Source organism: Marmota marmota, unplaced genomic scaffold (genome assembly GCF_001458135.2).
Source record: "Marmota marmota marmota unplaced genomic scaffold, marMar, whole genome shotgun sequence".
Taxonomy (NCBI): Eukaryota; Metazoa; Chordata; class Mammalia; order Rodentia; family Sciuridae; genus Marmota; species Marmota marmota.
Window position 1 is genome coordinate 163,604 of NW_026000253.1, and position 27,411 is coordinate 191,014.

Genomic DNA, 27,411 nt, shown 5'->3' on the forward strand with positions numbered 1-27,411 from the left:
TAAAGAGCTGTTTTGAGGGGAAAAATAAAATGAAAACTCTTAGGCCCCGCTCAGACCTACTGAATCAGAAAGTGGGGATATGAGCAGCAATCTGTGTTTTCTTAAGCCCTCTAGACAATTCTGATACAAGCTGAGTTTGAGAAGCACTAGTTTAAGAGAAGGTTTGGTCAGAATCTCAAAAACTGCATTAAGTTTAAAAATAGAAAGGAAAGATCAAAAGAAAGGGGAAAAGTATTGCTACCTAACATAGAAGAGGCAGATGACAGTTCAAGATCTCAGGCAAGACAAGATGGACTTGGAATGGTCCAGGCAAGAGATGACATTTGTGAGAAAAAATTCTAAGGAATTTTCCCTCACGCTCTCTCCCCACCACACACATGCATTTTAACAATTATTATGTCATTTCCGTCACAACTGGAATGATGGGTGTAGGTGGGAAAATCAAATGTATAATCTTGAGCCACTCTCTCTGCCTAGAAGCCTGCAATGAATTGATAATTCCAGGTAGTTACACTCTTGGTTGTCTCTCTCCACTGTTATTTGGTTTGTGTGCAGAGAATGCAAAATAATTTTGATATTAGCAGGAGGGGAAAAAGTGGTGAGTAGATTTACTGGGAGAAAAAGTTATATAAGTATATGTGTTTAAAAGCCAAAAGACATTATTCTTTGGATTACCTCTCTTGGTTTTCTCTACCTATGATTGCCTGCTGTGATTCTTTCCATTTCCTTTTTTTTCACACTTTGCAAAGAACATTAAAACGTGTAGGGTGTTTTTTATATTCGTAGGACACAGTTAATCCTTACAGCATTGTGAAGTTAAGCCTTATTTTTCCCATTGTACTTATGAGGAAACTCAGTCTTGGGAAAGATATTATTATATTATTAACAACAAGAACAAATATAATAGCTAACATTTATGGAGTGTTTGTTATGTGTCAGACACTGTCATATACATTTTATATGAATTATTTATTATTTATCCCCATGAGATAGTTACTGTTTATTGATCCAGTATTTCAGATGAGAATACTGACTCACAAATAGATAATTATCACTTTCCCAAGGTAAATCAAGCATCTGACTCCACAGTCCATTACTTTTGGGTTTATACAGCAAGTACGTGACAAAACTAGAACTCTGCCTAGTTTTCTTTTCAATTCTCAGTCGAGGGTTCTCTTTGTCCCTTTTGTCATACTAAATCATGAGCAAGTGTGGAATATAGAGCTCATATTTCTTATTTACTGATTGATTAAAAGAAAATGGATAATTCAGATTTGAATCCGATTTCATTAGGAAGAGTACACTTCCCAGGATTCCTTTATCACCTGAGAAGAAGGTAACCAACCTATAGAAGCACAAAAAATGTCACAAATATGACAAAGTGAATTTAAATACTTGGGTATTAATATAACATTGGGCACACGAAACTTATTCAAGGAAAATTATGAGAATCTAATGTTCAGGCTGGGGCTGTAGCTCAGTGGCAAAGTGCTTGCCTAGCATGTGTGAGGCACTGGGTTCCATCCTCAGCACCACATAAAAGTAAACAAATAAAAGCATTCTGTCCATTTACAACTACAAAAGAATTTTTTTTAAAAAAATCTAATTGGATAAATAACAATATAAGTAAACACATAACTATACTTTGCTTCATTTTGGGAAGACTAAATATAGTAACGATATAATCCTCCCTATATTAATATATAGATGTAATGCACTAACATTAGAATCACCATGTGATACTTTATAGATTTGTCAAACTCATAGTGCCATTTATCTGGATGGAGTGGGCCAGAATACTAAAGGTAATGATGGTAGACTTACCATCTCAAGTTTTAAATCCTATCATAAAGTGACAGTGGTCAAAAAAACATATTGTAATGGGTTTGTTTAAAAAGTCAAATAGTAAAATAAAAAGATAATTCTAGTAATAGATTTGAGCTATTTTAAGAATATAAAACACAGTGGATGCAATGCTAAATGTGAGAAAGCAATCACTGTTTCATAAATTTTGGAAATTTTATAGATCAATATGGAGAATAAATAATTTACATAGCACTTGCCTTAGTTAGATCCACAGCACATACTGTCCAGAAGGTCTACCAGTGGAATAGCTATTTATTCCAGCTGTGGATGGAAGTTAACTTTGTGTCTGTTAAATGAAGGATATCATCAGAGACAAGATGGATGGGTTCAAATATATAAAAGCTCAAAAAAAAAAACCTTTGAACAACAAAATATAATAAAAAGCTAACCAGCAGAATGAGGAAAATGTCTGAGATCAATGTCACTGATAACAATTGCCTGTCCCCAAAGCATAAAGAATGGCTATAGATATAGAAGGTTGGGTTGAAGATTTGGATTCATTAGTGGGCAAGGAAAATAAACAGGCAATTGACATGTGAGGAAATAAAGGCAGTAAAATCATTGCATGGAAAAGTACAACCCCTGTAGCAATTAAAGTAATGCAAATACAAAGCAATTTCAAGGTATTATGACCTTCTCATTAAGTGATCAACAATTAATAGAAATGATAAATAGAAATTATAAAACCCTTCCTTGGCAAGGCTGTGAGGAAACAGGTTGTGCTTTCCTATAGGGTGATCTGGAAACATGTGACAAGTGTTATAACATTTTCCCCCTACTTTTACCCTTAAAGAAATCAATTAAAAGGGAAAAATAATTTCTTTAAAGATGTTCTTAGCAGTGCCATTTTTTTGATCATAGAAAAGGCTTGCCAATCTAATACGCTATCATGATGCCACTAATAGCATCATGATAGAAGAGCCATTAATAGTAGTGGTTATACAAATATTGGGTCTTACACAGAAATAGATATTTGTAATAATATTTACCCCCCCCCCAAAAAAAAAAGCTAAATCCTAAAGCACATGTTGAATCTGATAGTAGCTTCAGGAAAGAATCTGATAAAATATAAATAGCTGGCCTGGAATGCACATGATGTTCTTTGGGCACATGTCAAGATGCTGAGAATCCTAATAAAAAAGAAAATCTGAAGAAGAGCAGTCTTCCTTGGTTCAATTTAGGCCTGGGAAGTTAGAGATTAAGGGCTTTGTAAAAAAAAAAAAATCCCCATACCAATGATAGACAGTGTTACTTACCAGACATGCTTGATCTCACTGCTAGCAAGAGTGCACTTTGCTAGAATTCTCCCATCAATCAGCACCTCTACTTATCTAAATCCACGTGAACTTTGACATTTCTGAGGTGGTACCTCACCAGACCTTTGTGAAACTCCTAATTTGTCACCACCGCTTTGATATGGTACCCTCCACCCCCACACGCCAATAACCATTTTATTCTCTGGTTCAGAACCATCACTTTCTTCAACTTTTCCATTTTTCTTTACTTCCATCATCAGCAGTAGTTTGCAGATATTTTGCCTTTTGGTACCATTATTCCCAAAGAAGCATGTTTACTCTCTATCCTAGTAACTTTATCTGTATGGATACTTTGATGACAAATAGTGATGAGGGTCACTGGGGGAATGGGGAGCTAATCTTCACCTGGAAAACGTCCAATAAAGCAAAGACCTCTGTGGAATCTTAAAGAGCACTTTGTACCAATCTCTTGAGGACAGGGAAATGCTCAGGGAGAATCCTGCCACTTGTATTTATTGTTGCCAGACTCATCATTCCTTACTGGAAGTTCTGTGAACCCAGGGGCGAAGAGAGATGACAGCAATAAGCTCTCTGGGTCCTCCTCCCCTCTTTGTGTAGCCTCCTTGTGTCTCACTTCCTGAATCTTACAAATATTTCCTTCAGCATTAACCTGGGAGTGGCTGTTTCTCTTGGAGCAGTCTTATCTTTGGACTGCTGAGAGAAGGGAAAGGCAAGAGGGACTGGCCCTGTATGCTCTTGCTACTGAAATCCAGGAATGCCAAGCTATTGTGGTGAGTTTAAAAATAAAATTTCCAAACAAGAAAACTTCAAAGGGGGCAAGGAAGAGACAGGAGGAGATTTTTTTTTTTGTTAGTCTCTGCAAATATTGGTTTTCGTTTTCAATTACTATTAGGCCAAAAAATATTTTAACAGAAGGGGAAAATCTATTCATCAGAAGAAAATGAAGCCTGTGCCAAGAGGAAGAGAACAGCCCAAGCCTTGGCAGGCAATCTGCTTTTGTTTTTGAGATGTAGACTCTTTGCTGGTGTCAACAAAGCCCTTTCTCCTATTTATCTTTCATGCTTCTTCCCCTTTGTTCAGGGAGGAGCTGAAGTCTTCATGGACACCTGGGGATTAATGGAGCAAGTACCTTTTTGCTCCACCCCAGGAGTCCTTGCTTCAGTGGGATTTTCCCTCAGAGCCAGACAAGGCAAGTTCCAGTCTGGAAACTACTGCTTCTTACCTACTGAGAAAATGATTTACCCTTTCTGAGCCTAACAATTCTCATCTGCAAACTGGCAATAATGGCACCTACTGGAGTACCCCGATCGTGGAACCTACTTCAATGGGTTGTTGTAAAGATTAATTGAAATACATTCATGGAAGTGTCTAACACAGTTTTCAACACATCGTAAGAAGGAAGAAACCACAGTGCCTGCCTTTCAATGAAACTCTCTGCCTTCCATTCCAGGGAGAATATCCTTATTCGGTTCCAAAGTGTTGTCAATTTGTCAATTTTTGTGTATTTAGGAGTCCTTAGCATTTCAAAGTGGAACCTCCATAGGCTGATGCCCTTGGCTTGAACCTAATGCATGCCAATGGAAGCCTGTGGGTCAAAGTCCTGCAGAAAGGACACAGTGTCAGAATAACTGGAGTTTGAATTCCAGTAGAATTTTAAAATCTGGTTCCATAACTCAAAAGCTGCATGACCTTGAGCAAGGTACTTATTTCTGTTTCAGTAAAATACAGAACTGCCTTGAGGATTAACTCTATAAAAAGACCTGGAAATGATGCTGGGTACATAGCAAGGTGCCTGATAAATGACAGTACAATCTTTATTATTAGAGGGAAGTCCATGGCCTATGGTTGTGCAAATTGTAATCTTAACAGCTCTATGCTTCAAGCCCACTCCTTGCTTCTGTTAAGGATGTTGTAATGCACTGCTCCCTGGTTAATGTTCAACCCTGCTCAACATTTAAGAAACCGGGAGACCTCAGCTCCCAGCTCTGCCTAGTCAGGAGGCCCACATTAGCAAGGATTTTATCCATAGACTTATTTGTTCACTCTTCTTATCTACTAAAAAGAGAGAGATAATAAAAATCAAGTTTCAGCTTAAGAATGGTGTGAAGATCCATTGGGCTAGAGATTCAAAGGTGTCTTGTTTAGGTAGTTACCACTATGTCAGTGGTATATAAAACTGACCCATTTCAAAATCAGTTGAAAGAAAACAATGTGCCCTTCTAGGGACATCTGATACCCTGATTTATGGCAGTGTGATGTTTTTGGAGACACTGGGCTCTAATAAGGCAACCTGGAAATTACTATAATCAGTGTTATCCCTAAAGTTAAAAGCAACGCTCTCCCTTTCACTTGTCTGAGTAGGACCAGCCTCAACATTGCAGAGACATGCAGAACAGGATGGCAGAAGAAAGTAGGATTCCAGGAAGGGGAAGGACCACCCTAATGAGATCATCTGGGCCAGATCAACATGTATTTCCAGAATATGGTCCCTGAACCACTTATGTTAGAATCCTATGTGTTAATTCTCTAAAATGAAGAATTCCAGGGCCCACCACAGAGGTTTAAAAATCCCAATTTCAAGGGATGGGGCCCATTTATTTTCATTTTAAACAATCTCTCTAGGCAAATGATCAGGAGCCACTTAGATTAGGAACTGCTGACCCAGACCAATAGTTTCCAACTTTTGGAACATGCTCTGATCCCAGAAAGAATTTTCTGAACATGAACCTCAACATATGATGGTAGTTTATTTATAAATTTCTTATAGGTAAAAATATCCTAATGTATTTAAATGCAAGAAATATGAGAAGAGTAATTATTAAAATTCTGTAAAAACTTGCTATAGACTAGAAAATCAAGAACCTGGCCAAACAAACAGACAACAAAAACAACAAAAACAGTGGTTGGGGCCTACTTTGAAAAATAAGGCTGGAGGTGATTTAGAGCTGGAGTAGGGTGGAAAGATGTCTTCATTTTTATGTAAATCCAGAAGAAATCTTTGGCCTCTTAGGTCCTAGTTTTCACATTAATTAGCCTTTCCCATGGATAGATAGATGGCTCCATCAAATGTCCCCACATCAAACATCTTCCCAAAGCTCTTTATTTTCCTGATAGAAGGGCCATTGGAAGAATGCTAAGGAAAAGATTAAACCCTTGGTAACCCAGGGGTGCACCATCAGAAAAGTCAGATGACCACACGTCAGGGTGGGGGAGTGCCCAGTATGCCTATTAGCACCAGATTCTCTTTTCCAAGAGCAACATCTGGGGGCAGCACTCCTAAAATTAGCTGCACATTCATACCACACATTGTTTTCTCTGCTACATGTTTTTTTTTTTTGTTTGTTTGTTTTTTGGGTTTTTTAAAAAAAAATTAAATTTGTTTTAATTAGTTACACCAGACAGTACAATGATCTTGACATATCTCTGCTACATGTTGCTTTTTCATTTTGGTGATAGTTCTGTAGATTGTTCCATAAGTCACATATAGATCCACTGCCTTATTTTAACAGCTATGTAGCATTTCATATTCAGGTATTCCCTATATTATTTAACTAGTTCTTTTTTCTTTTTATTTGTTCTTTTGAGATACACATGACAGTAGTGTTTATTTTGTCATATTACATATACAAGAAGTATAAATTATGCTAACTAGGATCCCATTCTTGTGGTTGTACCTGATGCAATTATCCTGGTTATGTATTCAAATACAAGGCTAGGAAAATTCTGTCTGTTTCACTTTACTGTCCTTCCTATTCCCCTGCCCCTCCCTTCCCTTCATTCCCCTTTGTCTAATCCAATGGACACCTATAATATAATGCATACGGGGCATTCCCCCACCCTGACGTGTGGTCACCTGAGCTTTCTGATGGTGCACCCCTGGATTATCAAGGGTTTAATCTTTTCCTTGGCTTTCTTCCTGTGCTCCTTCTATCAGGGAGGTCAGATGGAGCCCTCCCTTTTAGAAAGGCATTTTGAATGTTTCTAGTCTCTTGTGATCACACAGAAAGCTACAGTGAATATCCTTATGAATATCTCTCTGTGTTCATGTTAAAATACATCTGTAGGATAAATCCTTATTGGTTGAATTGCTGGTTGAAAGGTTACGCACATTTTGCCTACCAAAGTGTGCTTCATAGAGACTACACCAGTTTAGACTCCCAAGGGTGATGTAGGAGATCACCTGTTTCCTTATCAATTCTTTATTTTTTATAGCTTTATTTTGTTTATTTATTTTTATGTGGTGCTAAGGATCAAACCCAGAGCCTCACACATGCAAGGCAAGTGCTCTACAGCCGAGCCATAACCCCAGCCCTCAATTCTTTATTTTTTATTAAAAATGTTTCATCATTGTTTGTATTTGTATTTCTTGAAGTGAAATTGAATACCTTTGATATGTTGATAAGTTGTCCTCATTTTTCCATGAACTATTTCCCTACTGAGTTGTTGGTTCCTTTTATGGATTTTTAAGTGTGTTTCACACTGTAAGGGCACTTCCTCTTGTATATGTTATAAATATTTTTCCCAGTGTATCATCACCTTTTCAGTTTGTTCATGATACTTTTCTGAACATCAATTTTTAATTTTTAAGAGGTCTAATTTATCAACTTTCCCTTATTGCCTCTTTATTTGGTGTCTCACAGCTTATCCTGCCAAGATAATTTTAAAGTTTTCCCATGGTTTCTCTTTTCTTCTAGAAACTTCATGGTGACTTTTTTTTTTTTTTAACATTTGAGACTCAATGATCTGAACTCTATTTTGTTGTAAAGAGTAATAAGAGGATTCCACCTTATTTTGGGTCCCAGTGGCTACCCAGTTGTTTCAAAATAATATTGCCTAATCCATCTTTCCCCCACTATTTGAAGTGCTTTCTTTATCACAAGTTTTATTAGGAAGTTTCTCTAACTTCCCCAATATATCTGGGTTTACTTCCAAGTTCTGGGGTCTATGTGTTGTTCCATGGCTATATCTTTCTATTTATGAGACTGCCTTATTCACTGTAACTTTAGAATGTATTTTAGGTAGGGCTATTTTTTCAACTGTTTCTGGCTGTTCTCACAACTTTATTTTCCCATATGAAATTTAGAATGATGTTCCAAAATGTAATCTGTTGACAATTTTATTGGGTTTCTCTTAAGTTTATAGATTATTAGGTAGAGGTAACATCTTTACAATATCAAATCATATTGCTAGGAAATGGTATGTTATTTCATTTATGTACATCTTATTTTACGTCCCTCCACAGAGATGTAGAGTTTTCTGCATATAGTTCCTGCATATTTCTTGTTTAGGTTTATTACTAGGCATTTTATCTTTTCAACTGCTGTAGTAAATGGGATCTTTCCCTCTAGTATATTTTCTGATTGCTGCACATATAGGAAAGTTGTTGATTTATATAGATTAATTTTATACACTGACACCTTACTGAATTTTCTTATTATTGGTATTGGTTTTGAAATTGTTTCTCATGAAACTTCCAGGTAAATACTCTTATCATTTATACATAATAATAACATAGCCCTTCTTCCAATGTTTACTTATTTATTATTTTATATTGCATATCTAGTACTTTCAGAACAATATAAATACTTGTGGGAAAAGTGGGAACTTTGGCCTTGTTCCCCATTTTAATGGGAATGCATCTAGTAGTTTGCCATTAAGCACAATGTTGAATTTTGTCTTTAAAAAATGTATAAAGAGGGGCTGGGGTTGTAGCTCAGTGATAGAGTGCTTGCCTCGCCCATGTGAGGCACTGGGTTCGATCCTCAGTACTATATAAAAATAAATAAATAAAATCAAGGTAATGTGTCCAATTGCAACTAAAAAATATTTACAAAAAATGTGTAATGATAATGATGGTGTCAAGGAAATAGCCTTATTTCCCTATTAGGTTTTTTTCCTCAATCTGGAAGGGTATTGAATTGTCCTGAAATATATTTTTAGATTAGGGAGATTGTCTTATGTCTTTTATCCTTTGATTTATCAATGTTGTCATTTATATGAATAGGTTTTCTAATACAGAAGCAGTCTTTTATTTCTAGGATGAGCCTTACATTTTATGATGCATTATATTCTTAACATCCTACTGCAATCTCTGCTGTATTTTAAGAATTTTACATCAATGTTCTCAGATGAGATTGGTCTCTAGTTTTCCTTTATATATTTTGTAGTTGTTGGGTTTGGCTATGTTAAACCAGGAATATTATGCAGGAACCTGTCTCCTCTGTTCTCAAGATTCCAGGGTCTAGAAAGTGTATAATATAATTTTGATATTGTATATGTTCCTGGGAGATTGGTAGAGTTAATGCAAGACTATGTGATTGTGCTATTTTGGGGGGCGGTCAAATTTATCAATATTTTCTACAATAACTGATGGGTTTAGATATTCTTTTCTTCTATCAGTATTTGTAATTTTTGTTTGTCTAGAAACTCAGTCAAAGTTTTTATAAAGTATTCACTTACTCTTTTCATTTACTCTATAATTGTGGTAATTTCTCCATTTCACATTTTGGGTGTTTGGGTTTCTTAAAATTAGATTAACAATTTTTTTCCTGTTTTATATTTTCTTTTGAAGAACTGGCTTTGGGCTTTCATTATTAGTTCATGTGTTTTGCTGTGTATTATTTCTGCCATTAGTTTTATTATCTTTCTGCTTGATTTAGCTTTATTTTTGAGATTTCCCTAACTACTTTTGTTGAATGCTTAATTCATTTATTTTAATTTGTTATTATATATTAATGTAAGTATTGAAGGCTACAGATTTTCCTTGGACTACCGTTTAGTTCACCATATCCTTCAGCTTTAGATATTTTTGTTAATGTTACTTTATAAGCATTGTGCAATTTCATATAACATTTCCTCTTTGATTGAAGTAGAAGGGGGTTTTTCCTTGTTTAATTTCTGGAGATTTTTTTTTTTTTTTACTTTCATATGTGTCTTTGTTTTTAGCATATGAAGAAATTTAGATTTTTCCATTATCTTGATTTTTGACTGTTGTGGTCTGTTTTAAATTGAACCATCTTACATTTTGTTTCTGCTTTTTAATATTTTAGCATTTTCTATGGATTTTACTTTATGATTTTTTTGTCTGTGAGGTGCTGGGGATGGAACCCAGAACCTTGCACATGTTAGGCAAGTGCTTTACCACTAAGCTACACCCCAGCCCTGCTTTATGAATTTCTTCTCTCTTTAAAAAGAAAAATAATCTTTTTTTAAAAGATTCAGAATATTGCCATGCACAGAGGTGCACACCTATAATCCCAGCAACTTGGGAGGCAGGAGGATCGCAAGTTCAAGGTCATCCTTGGCAACTTAATGAGACCCTGTATCAAAATTAAAAACGAAAAAAGGGCTGGGATGTAACTCAGTGGTAGAGCACCCCTGCATCACTCAATTCTCAGTACTGCAATAATGGAAAAGAAGAGAAAAGAAAGAAGGAAAAGAAAAAAAAAGAAAATGAAAAGAAGATTCAGGGTACTTAGATCTTCATCATATATTACATGTGTTATAGTCATTAACATTATAGTGTCCTTCTTTGTCTTATTCATTTCTTTTTGCCTTTAATTCAACTTTTTATGATATGAATATCATGACTTGCATTTTAAAGTTTTGGAATTAATTAATTTATTAAACAAATGTTTATTGAACACCTACTATGTGCCAGGCACTAGAGACCAGATGAATGAGACAGACAAGATCTCTGACCTCATGGGGCTTATATTTCAGTTTGAGAGTGAAATACCAAAATAAACAAGTAAAAATAAGTATGTAATATAATATCAGTAGGCTGTGATAAATGCTCTGAGAAAGAACAAAGTAGAATAAGGATGATTAAGGATTAGTCATCTCTATTTTAGATCAGCTAATCAAGAAAGGCCTCTCTGCTTGATATTCATTTGTCATCATTTACTTTCTACTCACTACTTTTGGTTTTTATTTTTCTGGGAGATATGCCCAAATGAGAACAGTAGGGATGTCTGGATATGAATTTCTGATGCAAGTGAACAAACACCTAGCCAGGATGGGGGCTGGAGATAAGGGGAATGAAGGCCATTTTACTTTCTATTCTGTCTGAGCTTGGCTACCATTATGTATATTATCTTTTAATTTTGTATTATTATTATTATTATTATTATTATTATTATTATTATTTTGATACCAGGGATTGAGCTCAGGGGTACTTAACCACTGAGCCACATCCCCAGCCCTTATTTATTTTTTTTTATTTTGGGACAGGATCTTGCTAAGTTGCTTAGGGCCTCGCTAAGTTGCTGAGGCTGGCCTCAAACTTGCAATTCTCCTGCCTCAGCCTCCCAAGCCACTGGGATTACAGATGTGTGCCACTGCACGTGGCTGTATTATTATTTTTAAAAAGAAATATTCCTAGTCTTCATTATGATCACTGAATGGATATTCTGTCTGATGACAGAATTTCCTGTCACTGGGCAGGACTTAGAATGATGGCTGTTTTCTCATAGGCTGAAGCAGGAAACCAGATCTGTATTTTAGAGGGCTTAACTTTTTATACCCTGAAGTCAAAAAGATGTCTTTTTAACTTTGGTCACTCTTTATTTTAAAGAAGTTTGGCATTTGACACTGACTCAAATAAACCTGGACTTTTTTCCTTAGAGATTTTCTTCTATCACTTATGAGAATTTTATTTCACCTCACAAGGGATAGTCTTTAATTTTCTGATAGTTTTTCCTTATAACTATATTATACATATATGCATATAATATTTATACATGTATATACATACATCAGATATGTAGTACATTAAATTTTTATAAACCCATACATCCTTAACTCTTGAGCTTGAATTTATTTTGGTGTCTAATAAGTGGTCTAGCTCCAAATAGCACCATTCTGCAGTTTTCTCAAAGACATTTATTAAATAGTCTTTCTTTATCTCCTTGTTTTGGAAGATTACACATATATGATGATTTGATAGATGGTCTTTTTGTTTCTGGTCTTTCTATACTGTTCTGTTTGTCAAGAACACACTTTCAATCATTGTTGTCTTGTAAAATGCTTGATAACTTACTTATCCCCTTTCCCATTTCTTCTATAGCAGAACATTCTTTAACATCCTTTCCTTTTTTGCAAGTTTATATTTAAAAAAAAAATAGACGGGCATGATGGTGTGCACCTGAAATTCCAGCAACTTGGGTGCCTGAGGCAGGAAGATCACAAGTTCAAATCTAGCCTCAGCAACTTAGCAAGGCCCTAAGCAACTTATGGAGACCCTGTCTCTAAATAAAACATAACAAAAGGGCTGGGGATGTAGCTCAGTGGTAAAATGCCCCTGGGTTCAATCCCCAATGGTTAAAAAAAAAAAAAAACTGAAGTAAAAAAAAAAAATAGAAGTTTAGAATTTTCTATATTTGAAAATTCTGATTGGGACTTCAGTAGGATATATTATAAAACTCATTGAGTTCAGAGATGATTAACCACTGAGCCACAAACGTATGAATGAACAGAAATGTATGAATGGCCTGCTTGTGTTTTTTGTTACATATATAAGAACATGGAAAGTATGCACATCCCATTCATGATATAGGTTGCATCTGGAGGGGCAGGGGACTGGACACAAAGCATGTTATTTCTATTTGTCGAGAAAAATGTACAATGCATGCATAAAAATGCTAATTCTGGGTGGTACTTGGAAATGTGGTTATTTATTATAGCAATCTCTGTACATTTCTAAATATTTGAAATCTTCATAATGTAAAATCAACAAAAACAACAGATAAAACAGGATAAATAGACTTGTAAGTCCCAGAACACAGCCTATCCAATCTAAGTGGTATAAACAAACTGAGGTAGTATGTGTGTATCTCGACTTTGGAGCTAGACAGTTTAAGTTCAGATTCTAGCTCTGCCACTTATTAACTTTATGACCCTAGGAAAGTGACTTGACCTGTCCATGTCTCAGTTTCCCTATCTGTAAAATCATGATAATAATAGCTACCACCTAGGCTGATCATGAGGGTTAATTAAATTAAGATAAGGAACACACTTAAAATATTACCTGATACTTAGTATATGCACAATGAATGTTAGAAGTTGTTATTAGTAGTATGATTATTATATTTCTTACACATATTGCAGTGTTTTGTGGCCATTTAAATTTTAATGTAAATAGGGGCTGGGGTTGTGGCTCAGTGGTAGAGCACTTGCCTTGCATGTGTGAGGCCCTGGGTTGGATCCTCAGCCCCACATATAAATAAATAAAAATAAAGGTCCATTGACAACTAAAAGAATATTTTTTTTTAAAATTTACATAAGTAATGGCGTCCAAACTGTGGACCTGTCCACCACATGCTTATGTTACTTAACCTTCATCTGCTGTTTTGCAGGGAAATGGCTCATTCCAAGACTAGCTTCCCATGGGCAACCCCCTTCCATCCTTGCCTCGAGAACTCATCACTGGATTTATCAAGTCATCGAGCAGTTTCTTCTCTTGATCTCCTCGGAGACTTCAAACAGGCCTTGAAAAAAACGGAGGAAACTTCCCTTTATGAGGAGGGGAGCTCCCTTGCCGCCATGCCCCGCCCACTGCGCAGCCGGGCCTTCTCAGAGAGTCACATCAGCTTGGAGCCCCAGAGTACCCGGGCCTGGGGACAGCCTCGCAGGGAGCTCTTTAGCAAAGGGGATGAGACTCAGCCAGATCCTCTGGGAGCCAGGAAGAAGGCCTTTCCTCCTCCTCGCCCTCCTCCTCCAAACTGGGAGAAGTACAGGCTCTTCCGGGCAGCCCAGCAGCAGAAGCAGCAGCTGCAGCAGCAGCAACAACAACAACAACAGCAGCAGCAGCAGCAGGAGGAGGAGGAGGAAGAGGGGGAGGAAGAGGAAGAAGAAGAGGAAGAGGGAGAAGAAGAGGAGGAAGAGTTGCCACCCCAGTATTTCAGCTCAGAAACCACTGGTTCCTGTGCTCCCAATCCTGAGGAGATCCTAGAACAACCACAACCCCTTGGTCACCGGGAGGCTTCAAGGCAGGGTTCACAAAGCCTCCCAGATCAAGAGTCCTTTGCTCTCCATTCCAGTAATTTCCTGCCTCCAATAAGAGGCCACCCAGGTTCTCAACCTGAGCAGGCTCAGCCCCTTTGCTATTATGGTGTTGGTGGACTTTGGAGGACATCAGAGCAGGAGGCCACTGATTCCCCCAAGTAAGTGTTTGTGAAAGGTATTGAGTCCCTGAAGAAGTAGGCAGCATTAGTTTGAATTCTGTCTCTGCCATTTTCCAACTGGGCAGGTCAATGAAACTACTACTAGCGTCAGTTTTCCTACCTGGAAAATGGGTGTGATGATGCCTGCTCCTTATGGTTGTTGTGAATGTTAAGATAATTTATGTGAAGGACACAGATACATGCTTAGCACTGAGTAGATGCTCAGTAAAAGAGAGTTGTTGATATTCTTATCCCTAACATCATTATTAAAATACTGTTTTATTTCTCAGTTTTTCTTCAAAATATACATCAGTATCTGGCCCCTGATCCTGAAGCCATGAAACCCTTCTTGCCTTTACTAGGCCTTTCTCAGACATCTGGTCCAAGGTTTTTGTTTTTTTTTTTTTTGTTGTTGTTGTTGTTTCACTTGCTCTCCAGAACAAGAGGCTAGCTTCTGGCAACCTGACCTGCCTCTACTTTAGGATAAATAGCCTGCACCTATAAATTCTCCCCCCAACCCTATCATCAAAGGTATTCCTGGGGCTGGGTACTTGTCCCCAGCCCCTTATGTCAGCTAAGTACATTGTCCTTATGACAGCTAAGTGCATTCTTTGTCCTATTTCTCCCCTTTCTGTTTCCCTGCCTCCTCATATTTGCTTTGGTGGACAACAGGTGGTAATTAGGTTGACTAGGCGGGGAGGTCAAGTAGGAATGTGGTCTGAGAGCAGGACTTCCAGTGTCTGCTAACTCCACTGTGACATTGCTTGTTTGCATACCTCACAGTGCCTGGTTATCTTTTAAGCAGCAAAGCAAAACCCCAGGACCACCATTGCTCAGTGCTTTGGCTCTCATGTCTTCCTGCCCTCCTGAGGGGAGACATGTGCACTCTTGTGAGAGGTGGGTGCCAGGAGGTAGATATATTATGAGTGCTTTCCTTAAATCCTTTATAGCAGGAACTTGCCAGGGACATGTTGTTATTGGAAGTACCTTGTTATTGTGTCTTTGATTGACAGACAAATCTTGTTACTTGGTGTTTTAGTCAGCTTTTTCACTGCTGTGACCAAAGGACCTGACAAGAACAATTTTTTTGTTAAATAATTTTTAGTTGTCAGTGGACCTTTATTTTATTTATTTTTATGAGGTGCTGAGAATTGAACCCAGTGCCTCACACGTGCCAGGCAAGCACTCTACTACTGAGCTACAACTGCAGACCCTGACAAGAACAATTTTAAGGAGGAAAAGTTTATTTGGGGGTTCATGGTTTCAGAGATCTTAGCCCATAGATAACTGACTCCATTCTTCAGGGCCCAAAGTGAGGTAGAACATTATGGCGGGAGGGTATCGTAGAGTAAAGCAGGTCTGGACATGGGCACCAAGAAGCAGAAAGAAAATAAGCTCAGCTCACCAGATACACACCCCAAAGGCACGCCCTCAATGACACACGCCCTCCAGCCACACCCTCCCTGCTTTCAGTTACCCTCAGTTAATCCCTATCAAGTGATGAATTCACTGATTGGGTTAAGGTTCTCATAATCCAATCATTTCACCTCTAGGCCTTCTTTCATTGACTCACACATAAGCCTTTGGGGGACACCTCATATCTAAAGCATAACACTTGGTTATCTGGAGGTTTTGGAGCAATTTTCCAGTCCAAGGTGCCACACACAGAGCATGTACAGGGCCTGGCTCCCAGGCACTGGGAATCCCTTATCAGGTCCCAATATGGCTGTTTCTCAAACTGTCTAGTTGGGCAGCATACTTACTGCAGCTAGAAAACACTTTGCAGAAAGTTACTGTAATGGTTACTCATCAGAGCTGGGAGAAGGGAAAGTAGCTCAGCACATAATAGGTGCTGGTTAAGCATTTCAGAAGAAATGAGTAAATGAATGACTAAATGAATGATTGAACATTTATTAAGCATTTGCTATGTGCTAGATACTGCTAGGCATTTTCTGTCCATTATTTCATTTAATCCACCCTATAGCCCTATTGGCCATTATTATCCCAATTTGACAAATAGGAAAACAAAAGCTTAACAAATGAGGGACTAACTAATTTGGTGTTATACAGCAAAGATTCAAAGTTAGATCTATGTGATTCTAAAACCCGTGAGTATTTTATCTTCTTCAACAACCTCTCTAGGGAGGACTTATTGTTCCAGTCATCTAGGTCTTCAGGAGACCCTCTTCCCTCCTGTAGAGCAGTACTTGTGGGACCACCATCATCCTCTTTTATGTATTTTCATTCACCTTGGCACTTTGGACCCAGAGATGTTACTACAGATCTTATAAACTGGTCCAGAGATTCTGGGGGTGGGGTGTTCTAGGGATTGAACTCAGGGGCATTCAACCACTAAGCCCCATCCCCAGCCCCATTTGTATTTTATTTAGAGACAGGGTCTCACTGAGTTGCTTAGGGCCTCGCTATTGCTGCAGCTGGCTTTGAACTCGTGATCATCCTGCCTCAGCCTCCCGAGCCGCTGGGATTGCAGGCATGTAAGGTGTGTGCCACTGCGCCTGGCTGGAGACTTTTCTTTACTGACTGTGGGATACAAGGGAAAAAAAAAAATATATATATATATATATACACACACACACACACACACACACACACACACACACATATTTGCTTATAGTCCTAGCTTTGGCTGCAAAAAATAAATTCTTGATGATTCTCTGAGTAATGGAAATTTAAGGAAGAGCGTCATTCCCAACATAGCTAACATTTTTTGCCTGTTTACTATGTGCCCAGCAGTATCCTAAGCACTTTCATGGACAGATAGTCCCTGACTTAGGATGATTTGACTTAGGATAATTTGGCTTTATGATGGTGCAAATAAAAATATGCATTCAACAGAAACTGTATTTCCTATTTTGCATTTTGATTTTCTTTTCCCGGGCTAGCAAGATGCAGTATAATACTGTTCCAATGCTGGGCAGCAGCAGCGTCTGCAGTTCCCAGTCAGCCACGTGATTACATGGGGAACAAACAAGACTATGCTGTACTGCATGGATAGGCTCTGATGTTCCGTAGATTAGGTGTATTCAAGACACTTTCAACTTATGATATTTTCAATGTACCATGACTTTATCAAGATGTAACCTCACTATATTGATTGATTTGATCTCCAGAATGATCCTAGGGAATAGTGACAGTGAGTCTCCTCCATTTATTAGACAAGAAAAGTGAGGCCCAGGGAAATGATAGAACTTCATGACAAGATCACAGGTAACCAGACTCCCTGGGTTCTTCATCCCAGGATCTCTGGGCTCTTGAAGGACATTCTGTTCCAGACTCTAGGATGGCAGAGAGTGCTAACCAGAAGGAATCAGCTTTACAATTTTGTAAGGAAGCATAGTATTAGAGGCAAGTTGATGTAGACTATTTTATTCTGAAATGCAAACAAACACATGTACATTTCAGCCAAGCTAAGCCACTATGTCTCTGTAACCCATGTACCATTCAACTAAAAATATCAGTGACACACGTAGAAGCAAATTAGCAGAATTATCAAATGTTGGTAACGTCTAATGGCTCTGAGTCAAGGGTAGGTATATCTTGCTTTAGGGACTCTCTGCACTTCCTTCCAGGGCTCTGTGGAAGGACTCTGATTTTTGCTTTGATGTTCACTTTCCAATTCTGAATATGTTCTCACACATCTCCTGTAACTCCTTCCCTATTCATGGAGATGCTGAGGAGTGCTGCCCTAGAGCACAGTGTGAAACACGATCTACTCTAATATGATGCAGGGCTGTGTCTGCTGAGGGACTGTGTCCCCAATTAGCGCATCCTTTCTTTTCTAATTTCTGACTCAGAATTTTCACACATGCCCTAATATTTTTTTCACAGATAGGACTTCCCTAAGTTCATATTTTCATTATTCCTCCCAGAATGTTCTCTTTTCTCTGTTAACAAAGGTAAACTCCAATTAGAAAATTCCTTACATATACAGTTTTATAAGTTGTCCCTTTGCCTGTATAGTATAATGGCTAAAAGCACAAATTTTAGATTCAAGTTGCCTGGGCAAACCCAGTTCTGGTGTTTACTGGCTGGTGACCTTGAGAAAAATTATTTTACCTCTTGGTGCCTCATGTTTCTCATCTCTGAAATGGTTATGATGAGCATTCAGTTATATATCTATATGTGCAAATGTGTGTGTGCAAGTGTGTACGCATACACACATGTGTACATATGTGTGGTATCTATCTTAGGACCATTTCTGGCACATGGTAAACACTGTGTGACTATTAGCTAGCATTGTTCTTATATCAGTGTTATAAGCTTGAAGCCCTACATGTAAAATGAATTTCCTAGGATGAGGAATATTGGCATGCCAAAGTTTCTTTTGTGCAATAAATTAGGAGACAGCATAGCATGAATCAGTAAATAGCTGTGGAGCCTTTTAGCCATTATTTTTGACCTTTATCTAAGAGCTGCAAATAGCTGCAAAAATGACTAATGAGTTTCTCCTATTTTTCCCTTTCAAACAGCTAGAGGTTAGCAAAGGGGTAGTGACATAGACAGGTGGTGGGAGAGAGTGGCTGGTAGGCAAAGAGAATATATATGATGGGGGTGGGCCTCCCCCTTGTAGAAACCCTAGGCAGAATTATTTACTGCTTCATCAGTGAAACCCGACATTGTAGCATTTCTCTTTTGTTCTTCCCACCAGACCAGAAGTCTCGATGGCAGAAGAGTCCAAACCCAATCCAGCATGGAACCAGCGCTACTTCTTTCCTGAGGAGAAATTTGCTTTCATGGCCTGGGGCTCTGAGAAGCAGCACCCCAGCCCTGCAGGCTTTGGTGAACCCAAAACAACAGGGTCTGCTCCTCCACTTAAGTTCCTGGGTGTTACTGGTTCCATTTTCTCCCCATTGCACTCTACAGCCATGCAGGAGGCTGGGGCCATTGAGGATATGGTAGAAGTGGAGAGATACTGTTTCTTTTTAGGCCAAGGGCTGCTCTATAGCAGGCAGTCTTAGAAGAGCTCATGAGAGATATGGTTGGCCATGATAAGTCACTTGCAGGGGTGTTAACCCCAGCCTTGAAGATAGTGACCACTGCCAAGGTCATAGGTGACCTCTTTGCTGTGGGAGATTTGCAATGGAGGGGCTATTTCAAACAGGAGTGGCATCAGGAAAGGAGAAATGATGAGAGTATCCACAAAAGTCATAGGAAACTCTTGTAAAAAAGTCAATTAGACAGAGCCCCAGAGTGGGTGGGAATCCATGAATAGGTAGTACAGAGGCCAACAGACTTGGAGGACCCATAGCTAAGGTCTCAGGTACTTCTCCACCATCTCTCCTCTCCACTGGGGCCATGAACCAATAGGAATCATGATCAGAAGCCCAGAGCTTCTGGGGCCTGCCATTTTTTTTCTAGATTTCAGTAGGGTGTTAATGACCAAACCAAATTATCTCTAAAGTCCTCCTAATTGCTAAAATGATGGTTATAGAAATAGTCTTCTAGGAATATTCTTAAAGTATGCCTTTACTTGGCTTCCAGAGAGCCCTTGTGTGGCCTATTTACATGTGAACAGTGCATTTTATTCCATTTTTTTACAACTCTTTGCTGAAGCAGGGTCTCATTTTACAGATGGGTAAATTAAGGAAGTAGAAAGATAAGCAGTCTTTTTCAACAGAGATGCTTAAATGGTCTCTCTTTGTTTCCACAGACAAGAGTTTCAGCACTTCTCACCTCCTCCAGGCGCCTCAGGAATCCCTACCTCTTACTCAGCTTATTACAATATTTCTGTGGCCAAAGCAGAGCTGCTGAACAAGTTGAAAGACCAGCCAGAGATGGCAGAAATTGGCCTGGGAGAGGAGGAAGTGGATCATGAACTGGCTCAAAAAAAGGTAAAGTTTCTTAGTATGCCCTAGAGATTGTTAACATTTGTATCTGGAGGGTAACCAGCTTCTCTATGCCCTCTAAAACTCTTTCGTTCCTATATTTTCAGTATGGAACTCAAACAGTCTCTCTGGGTTTCTCATGGATCCAACTCCAGCTTCTTTTTGATTCAAGAAATAGTAGCAGTTGTAGTAATCAAATCAGTCTCCCCGATCCTTAAGACCATCATATAAAATAGGAATTGCTATCTTTTTTTTTAACCAGCTAGGGGATTGATTTTCCCAAGGGTTATATTCTAAATGATAGATACAGGACTTCAAGTCAAGACTCTGGATTTGTGCTCTACCAAGCTACCCCTCTGAGTTAAGTCAGCCTTGTAGATAACTCAACACCCAGGGCACATAAGGGCTTCTGCCAGTGAGTTCTAGCCAATGGCAGTGTCATTGATTTTTATTCTCTGTGTAACTTTCTGGGAGAGAGAACAGACTTGACTAAGGAAAATAAGGAGAAATTATAGGCTGGCAGACTTTGGTATTTATTTGCAATGATGGTCAATTATCTCTTAGAAATACAAAATAGATAAATGGAGATGATGTTGTTGTTGTTCCAAAACCTCCTTTTCTTCCTCTAAATACCACTAGCCTAGTTTTTAAATCAAGTTCCTGGAATCACTTTGCCCTCCCTGCACTTACCCATTTTATTTCATAAGCAAATAGGGTTGCCATGGCAACCTCAAAAGCCCAATTTACCGTTTTGTGGACATGTGAACTCAATGTAAATTGCTCTTCTGCCCATATTTCCCTTTCAGGACATGACCTGTAGGAAGGTACAGGGCCATTTGCAAAAGTCCTCCTTCCAATTTCCCATCTGAAGCAAAATGTCAGAGAAAGAATTGGAAGCATGGTGGTATCGAAGTTTGATTGCTCCTTTGATTCCATGTTCCCTGAGCATGACAGGGCTGCTCCACGCTTACTCAGGGCCTGACCTGTCAAGGGGCAAACCTAATAAAAGTCTAGCCAGGAGAAGATAGCAATGATCAGAAATGGCAAAGCACAGAACAACAGACAGTGATTTGAAGTGACTGTGGGTGGGCTAGGACAGTTTTTTGTTTCTGAGGAAGAAAGGTGAGGAAGGTCACCAATTTGCAATATCACAGAGAAAAACAGTCATCTATGGCTGGGTCTATATAACTCCCATAGCTGTACATACTGCATTTTCCCTAGAGCTGAGGTTCAGGCTGCAGAGTCCTAGTGCTGAGAAACAAAAGGCTCTTCTACTTCATTCTTCCACCCATCAGATCCTGTCAGCAGGGGTGGGTAGGTGATTTTCTAAGTGTCCCTGGCATTGTGTTTTGTGTGGAGGCGCAGACAATGGTACAATACCTGGGAATCTTTTGATATCTACATATGTTGCCTCATTCACATCACCAATCCCCAGTTCCTGGTGGGTTTTAGAATTTCCCCCCAATGCACACTTATAACATTTCTGACGAAATCATGATCTCCTGCCTTTTGAACACTTCTAAAATATAACAACAGGCTCTAGAACCCAGAGGCAACTCTCTTAGTCTTGGTCACCTTGGACCTCTCTAAATAAATGACTAGTGAGGAACACATTCTAGAAAACTGTAAGCCAATGGTCCCAGAATACCTGAGCTGGAATAATACTAAAAAGAAGCACTGAAGCATGCTTCCTACATGCAAGATACTATTCCAAGCAGGTAACATGTTAAATCATTTAATCCTCATAACCACTCTATGAGATGAGTATTATGGTTAGTCTATTTTTTTAGATGGGGAAATCGAGGCACAGAAAGATTGAGTAACTCATTCCAGATTCAAACCATTACTTTGTGTCAAAGCTGAGGTTCAAACACAGGTAGTATGGCACTCAAGGTAGTATGGCACTCAAGTGCATACTCCTAACCACTTGTAATACTGACTAAAAAAGCTACAGGTGACCTGAGTTGCCTACATGCCTGTCAGAAGCTTGCAGCTAGGTGAGTCTCCTTTAGTTTAGGGGATCTTATAGTAGTAGTGATGCTACTGCTGCTGATGGTGGTGGTGGTGGTGGCAGTGACAGCAGCATCAATTAGCATGCATTGAGCACTTCATGTTCCAGACACAATAGTAAATATTTTACCTCTGTTATCTCAACAGCTGTCACAACAACCAGGTGCAGGGAGTACTTATTCAGTTTATAGATGTGGAAATAGAAGTCTTAGTGGGATTAGGTATCTTGCTCAAGGTCAGAGAGTTGGAGGAGGTAGAATTGGAATCCAAGTGTCTCTAACTCTAAAATTTCATATTGCCTTCCTGTGGTCCCAGAACTGGTTATCCCTTGAATGCACACAAATTGGAAGACACAGGCAGTACTTTCCTTGAGAGAACAACATTTGGTGGTAGGCAGGGGATCACACTCACACACATGACATACCACAGGAACAACTTCAAATTATTCTGAAGGGTTGTAATTCTAGAAAACTTGAGAGTTCTGGATAAAAAATAAGAAAGAGAGGAAGATCATTGAAAGAATCCTTCCAGAGCTTCCAGAGAAGGGTTTTCCATAATGAAGGTGGGAGAAAAGCTGGGCCCTAAAAAAAAAATCATAATACCCAAAGGGAAGAATGAGCGGGTAGAACTGTAGAAGCAACAAAGGAACACAGGGGTAAATCTGGGGAACATAGAGGACAGTGAGTAGCTAATCCTGAAAGATTTTGAGGAGTGAAATTAGAATGATAGGGGGGGACAAGATGGAATAATTATAATATTAATAACAGCAGCCTAGATTTTATTGAGCACTTACTCTGTGCTAATCCCTTTGCATGTATTATCTCACTGAATCATTACCACCCAGTGAAATAGGTGCTGAAAATACCCTCACAACTTCTACAGATAAAGAGAAGTTCACAAACGTCAACTCATCCAAAGTTCCAATTAGGAAGTGGCAGAACTAGAAGTCAAACCAAGTCATTGTGACTCCAGAATGTACACTCCTATCCAAAGGCCTCGAAAGCCAAGCTAAAGGGCTGGGAGTGTAGCTCAGTGGCAGAGCACTTACCTAGCATGCTCAAGGTCCTGGATTTTGTCCCTAGCACATAATAAATAAATAACCAACCAACCTAAGAAAAATCTTAGGCTGAGGATATAGCTCAGTGGTAGAGCAATTGCCTAGTATACACAAGACCCTTGTTCCATTCCCAGCACCATCACAAAAGCCAAGCTGTGGGGGCAAGGACCTAGCACAGTGCTATAAACAGAGAGATACTTCAGTGGAATGAAGGAGAATGATCAAAAATGACGACACATGCTTTTCCAACCTAGGATCTCACAGACATCTCACTCCTATTTATCAAACAGTCTCAACAAATATTCAATTGCATTGAGCAAATAAGGCTTAGCCCTTGGGTAGCACTTGTCTAATGCCAAGAAATCTGATGATGACATGGAGATGCCTACCAGACAGGGACAGCAGATGCCTGTCCAGAGCACCAGAATTGCTCACCATTTGCTCCGATTTTCTTGGTTTCCAATGACTGGGGTAGAGCCTACCATCCGTTACGTGGATCCCAATACAAGAGTGATGGGCACTGATCCGTTTCTGTTGGTACCCATGCTCATCATTGGTCTTCTCCTGTTTAACTCCCCTAGATACAGCTTATTGAAAGCATTGGTCGAAAACTTTCTGTCCTGCGAGAGGCTCAGCGAGGGCTGCTGGAGGATGTGAATGCCAATTCTGCCCTTGGGGAGGAAGTGGAGGCTAACTTAAAAGCTGTCTGCAAATCCAATGAGTTTGAAAAATACCGCTTGTTTATTGGGGACCTGGACAAAGTGGTCAACCTGTTGCTGTCACTTTCTGGACGATTGGCCCGGGTGGAGAATGCTCTCAACAGCATTGATTCAGAGGCCAATCAAGAGAAGGTAGAATTGGGGTCCTTGGGGATGTGGATGGAGAGAAATGCCAGGTGTTTCTCCTTAGGACTCTCTCTTTCATGTTTGGCTATTATGAGAGGCAGAAGAGTAGAATGTTAGCAGTGTGAGCACTGGCTTTCAAGTGTACCCCAATTCTAACTCTACCACTTACTAGCTGTGTAACTGTGGACAGTGTACTTAACGTCACTCTCTCTCAATCTCTTCATTTGTACAATGAGGTGAACACACTACCTGCCATGTCGGGTTGTTGTGAAGATGAAGTTAGATAATCCATGTTAAATACTGAGGCAATCCAGGGTAAATACCGAGTTGGTGCTAGCTGCCAGTAGTAGTGATGGTGGTAATGGCAGGAGCAGCAGCAGCAATTTTGCCTCACTGTCTCTAGATTTGGAAAGGGAGTTTTCATCAAGCAGTTGAGATGGAGAGACTGTCAGTTTCACAGGTTGGCACACACTGTGTCCATACCTGAATCAAACTGCAGCACCCTTCTCTATGTAAATGGCTTTGAAATCACCACAATAAGGGATGCATATACATGTGCACATCCACTCAAATGGAGGCACACGCCATAGAGAAAGCATTACCACAATGATGGTTCATGAGGCTGCTCTGTTAGAGCCTTCCCCGATCGCCAAACCCAGTGACAGTTCACAGATTAAAGATAGCCTTAGAGAAGGAAAGAGGTTCTAGCACATCCCCCTCTCCAGAGTGGCTGTGACGTCTGTGCTCCTCCAGCTACAGGAGAGAAAGGCATTTCTATGGCGGTGGCCTTTACATTGGGAAATCTAGGAGTGATCAATTAGCAGAACGGGTAGTTGCTTGGTGGTGCCTCCCTGGTGAGCACTGCTAGGCAGATGCCTGATAATTAGGAGAGCACTTAATTGGTTCTCTGCTTCCCCAGTTGGTGCTGATAGAGAAGAAGCAGCAGCTGACGGGCCAGTTAGCAGATGCCAAGGAGCTGAAGGAGCACGTGGACCGCCGGGAGAAGTTGGTGTTTGGAATGGTCTCCCGCTACCTGCCTCAGGATCAGCTCCAAGATTACCAGCACTTTGTCAAGATGAAATCTGCTCTTATCATTGAACAGCGAGAGCTGGAAGAGAAGATCAAGCTTGGGGAAGAGCAGCTGAAATGTCTCAGGGAGAGCCTACTCCTGGGGCCCAGCAATTTCTAATTCTCTCAGCAGACTGCCACAGCATCCCTGCCTGGTCACAGTGGGAAGTGCTTTCGATCTTCAGTCGTGGTTTGTTAACAAGTAAACGGCAACAAGTTAGTGATTCATCCCAGCCCTCTACCCTGGCTCTGTCTCACGGCTTTTTCCCTAGCAGTGGTCCCAACCAGTGAGGGGACCCTAGGGGGGCACCAAGCTTCTGCAGGGAGCTGCGGCAAGGTGTGATCACACAACCACATTCTCCTTCCCACAGTGTATGTGGGCAAGCATTCACGGCCCACAGAATCACCAAAGTGCCTTTATTCTCTCTGTATCCGGACACCAAAGACCAAGAACTCCCCACCCATCTGTGCAGCTCCATTGTGCTCCAGGGCTTAGGGCCCAGACATCTCCCACAGAGAACTGCCTGACTTGAGGGCATTCATCTACCACCATTTTCAGAGCCTCACCCAAGCTTTGTAGTGGGAGGCATAGAAGAAGGGATTGTATGTGACAGAAGATGGGCAAAGGTAGGGCATCCTTAGGTGCCCCTCAGGAAAAAGCCAGGCTTAAACCAGTTGGCTCCACTTCTATCTTTCCTAGAAGCTAGTTGAGGGGAAGAGGCCTACTCTCATCCTTGACTAGTGAGGCCTTCTTCCTGTCCTCAGACCTTAGGCCTATCACCTCATATTTGATCTTGCCCTTGTATCACTGGGAGTTCCAGGTGCCTATTCCAGGACTTCACACTATGGGCTTTTAGTAGCTACTCCAGTTGACTTCTAGATATAGGTTTCATTATTGGGGGAGAGGTTTCTTGTTATATTTTCAATGACCTTTTGATTGTATTTATTTTCATGTTTTGATTGGGTTTTTTTTTCATTTTTGAACTAATAAGGTGAGGAGAGGGAAGTTAGAGAGGGGAAAGAAAAAGAGAGGGGAAGAAGAGCATTTTCTGCAGATCAGACTGAGTCTAGGTAAGCAAGTACTGAGGCATTGAATTCTTCCCCACATAGCTACAAGTGTCTAAGAATGGAGTTCTTCCTTTGAACTCATAGCCACCCTACCATGGCCTGCCCATGTTCTTCCTTTGAAATCTAGATGACCATGAACTTAGCATACCCCAGCACAGTTCAACTTTTTTTTTGTGCTAATATTTGCAACCAAAGAAATTTCCCCAAATTAACAATAATTGCCCATTTCTCTAGCATCTCTAAGTCATGGGATGGGTGGAGGCACTCCTCTAACAACTTTTTTCTCAGCCTGTGACCTGGCTCAGGGAACCCAGACTATGATAGCTGGGAACAAATTATGATCCAGCCAGGATCTTAGGCAAAGATGATCCATCCTTATCTTTGCAGGCTGTGTGCCAAGAACCCCAGCAGGTGCCTGAAGCTATGGGTAGTAACCAAAACTTATATGTACTGTTGTTTCCTATACTTCCTACAGCATTGCCATATAGTACCAGAGTTAATCTATCTTCCTTGTTTTATGCCCTGGTGTCTCCTTTGCTTCACTACTCTTGCACTTTGGAACCATTATTAAATTTAAAAAAGGGGTTACTTGAACAGAAACACTGCAGTACTGCAACAGTCAATTTGATAACTGAAATGGCTCCTAAGTAATTAAAGGGAGGGTAGCCCATACAGTGTGGATATGTTGGACAAAGGTATGTCCCAGGTAGGATGTAGCAGGATTGCATCATTCTGCTCAGAATGATACACAAATGAAAGCTTATGAATTGCTTATTTCTGGAATTTCCCACTTAATATTTTTAGACCATGGTTGACCACAGAAAGTAAAACTACAGATAAGGGGGAACTACTATACAAAGAACTGAAGTTGCTGCTATTGCCAAGGCCCTGAGACTTGTAGCCAGCTTCTACCCTGGAAAAGTTAGCCATTGGGCAATGGCAGAAAGGGAATTATAACCAAACTGTGTCCTATTACCCAGCTCATTGTCCCCATTGCTTGCTAACTAGGGTCAGTCCTTGGCATTACACAGCCCATCTAATCCCATCCCAGCCGAGCCCTGGCACCTTGTTACTGCTGAGTTCCTCAGAGCCCTTGCAACTTAACTGCAGCAGCAGGGGTACCTCACTCAACCAAAGAATTTGCCAAGGAACTTTGCTGCTGCTACAGATACTGGTTACTAATTTCCGTTTCCTCTACATTGTGTCTGAAAA

At 39.9% G+C, this 27,411-nt stretch overlaps 1 protein-coding gene across 5 annotated transcripts in view; it reads left to right on the plus strand.

Moving 5' to 3' along the window:
• Shroom4 (shroom family member 4) overlaps positions 1-27,406 on the plus strand; it is a 96,146-nt gene extending 68,740 nt beyond the window's left edge. For all 5 annotated transcript variants that reach the window (XM_048796629.1, XM_048796633.1, XM_048796630.1 and 2 more), the window contains 5 exons: positions 13,499-14,305; positions 18,975-19,124; positions 19,977-20,157; positions 23,800-24,069; positions 24,983-27,406. In XM_048796629.1, coding sequence (XP_048652586.1) covers positions 13,499-14,305; positions 18,975-19,124; positions 19,977-20,157; positions 23,800-24,069; positions 24,983-25,252 — 1,678 coding nt within the window. In that variant the 3' untranslated portion in view covers positions 25,253-27,406. The remainder of the gene's footprint in view (positions 1-13,498; positions 14,306-18,974; positions 19,125-19,976; positions 20,158-23,799; positions 24,070-24,982) is intronic.
• The last annotated feature ends 5 nt before the right edge of the window (positions 27,407-27,411 follow it).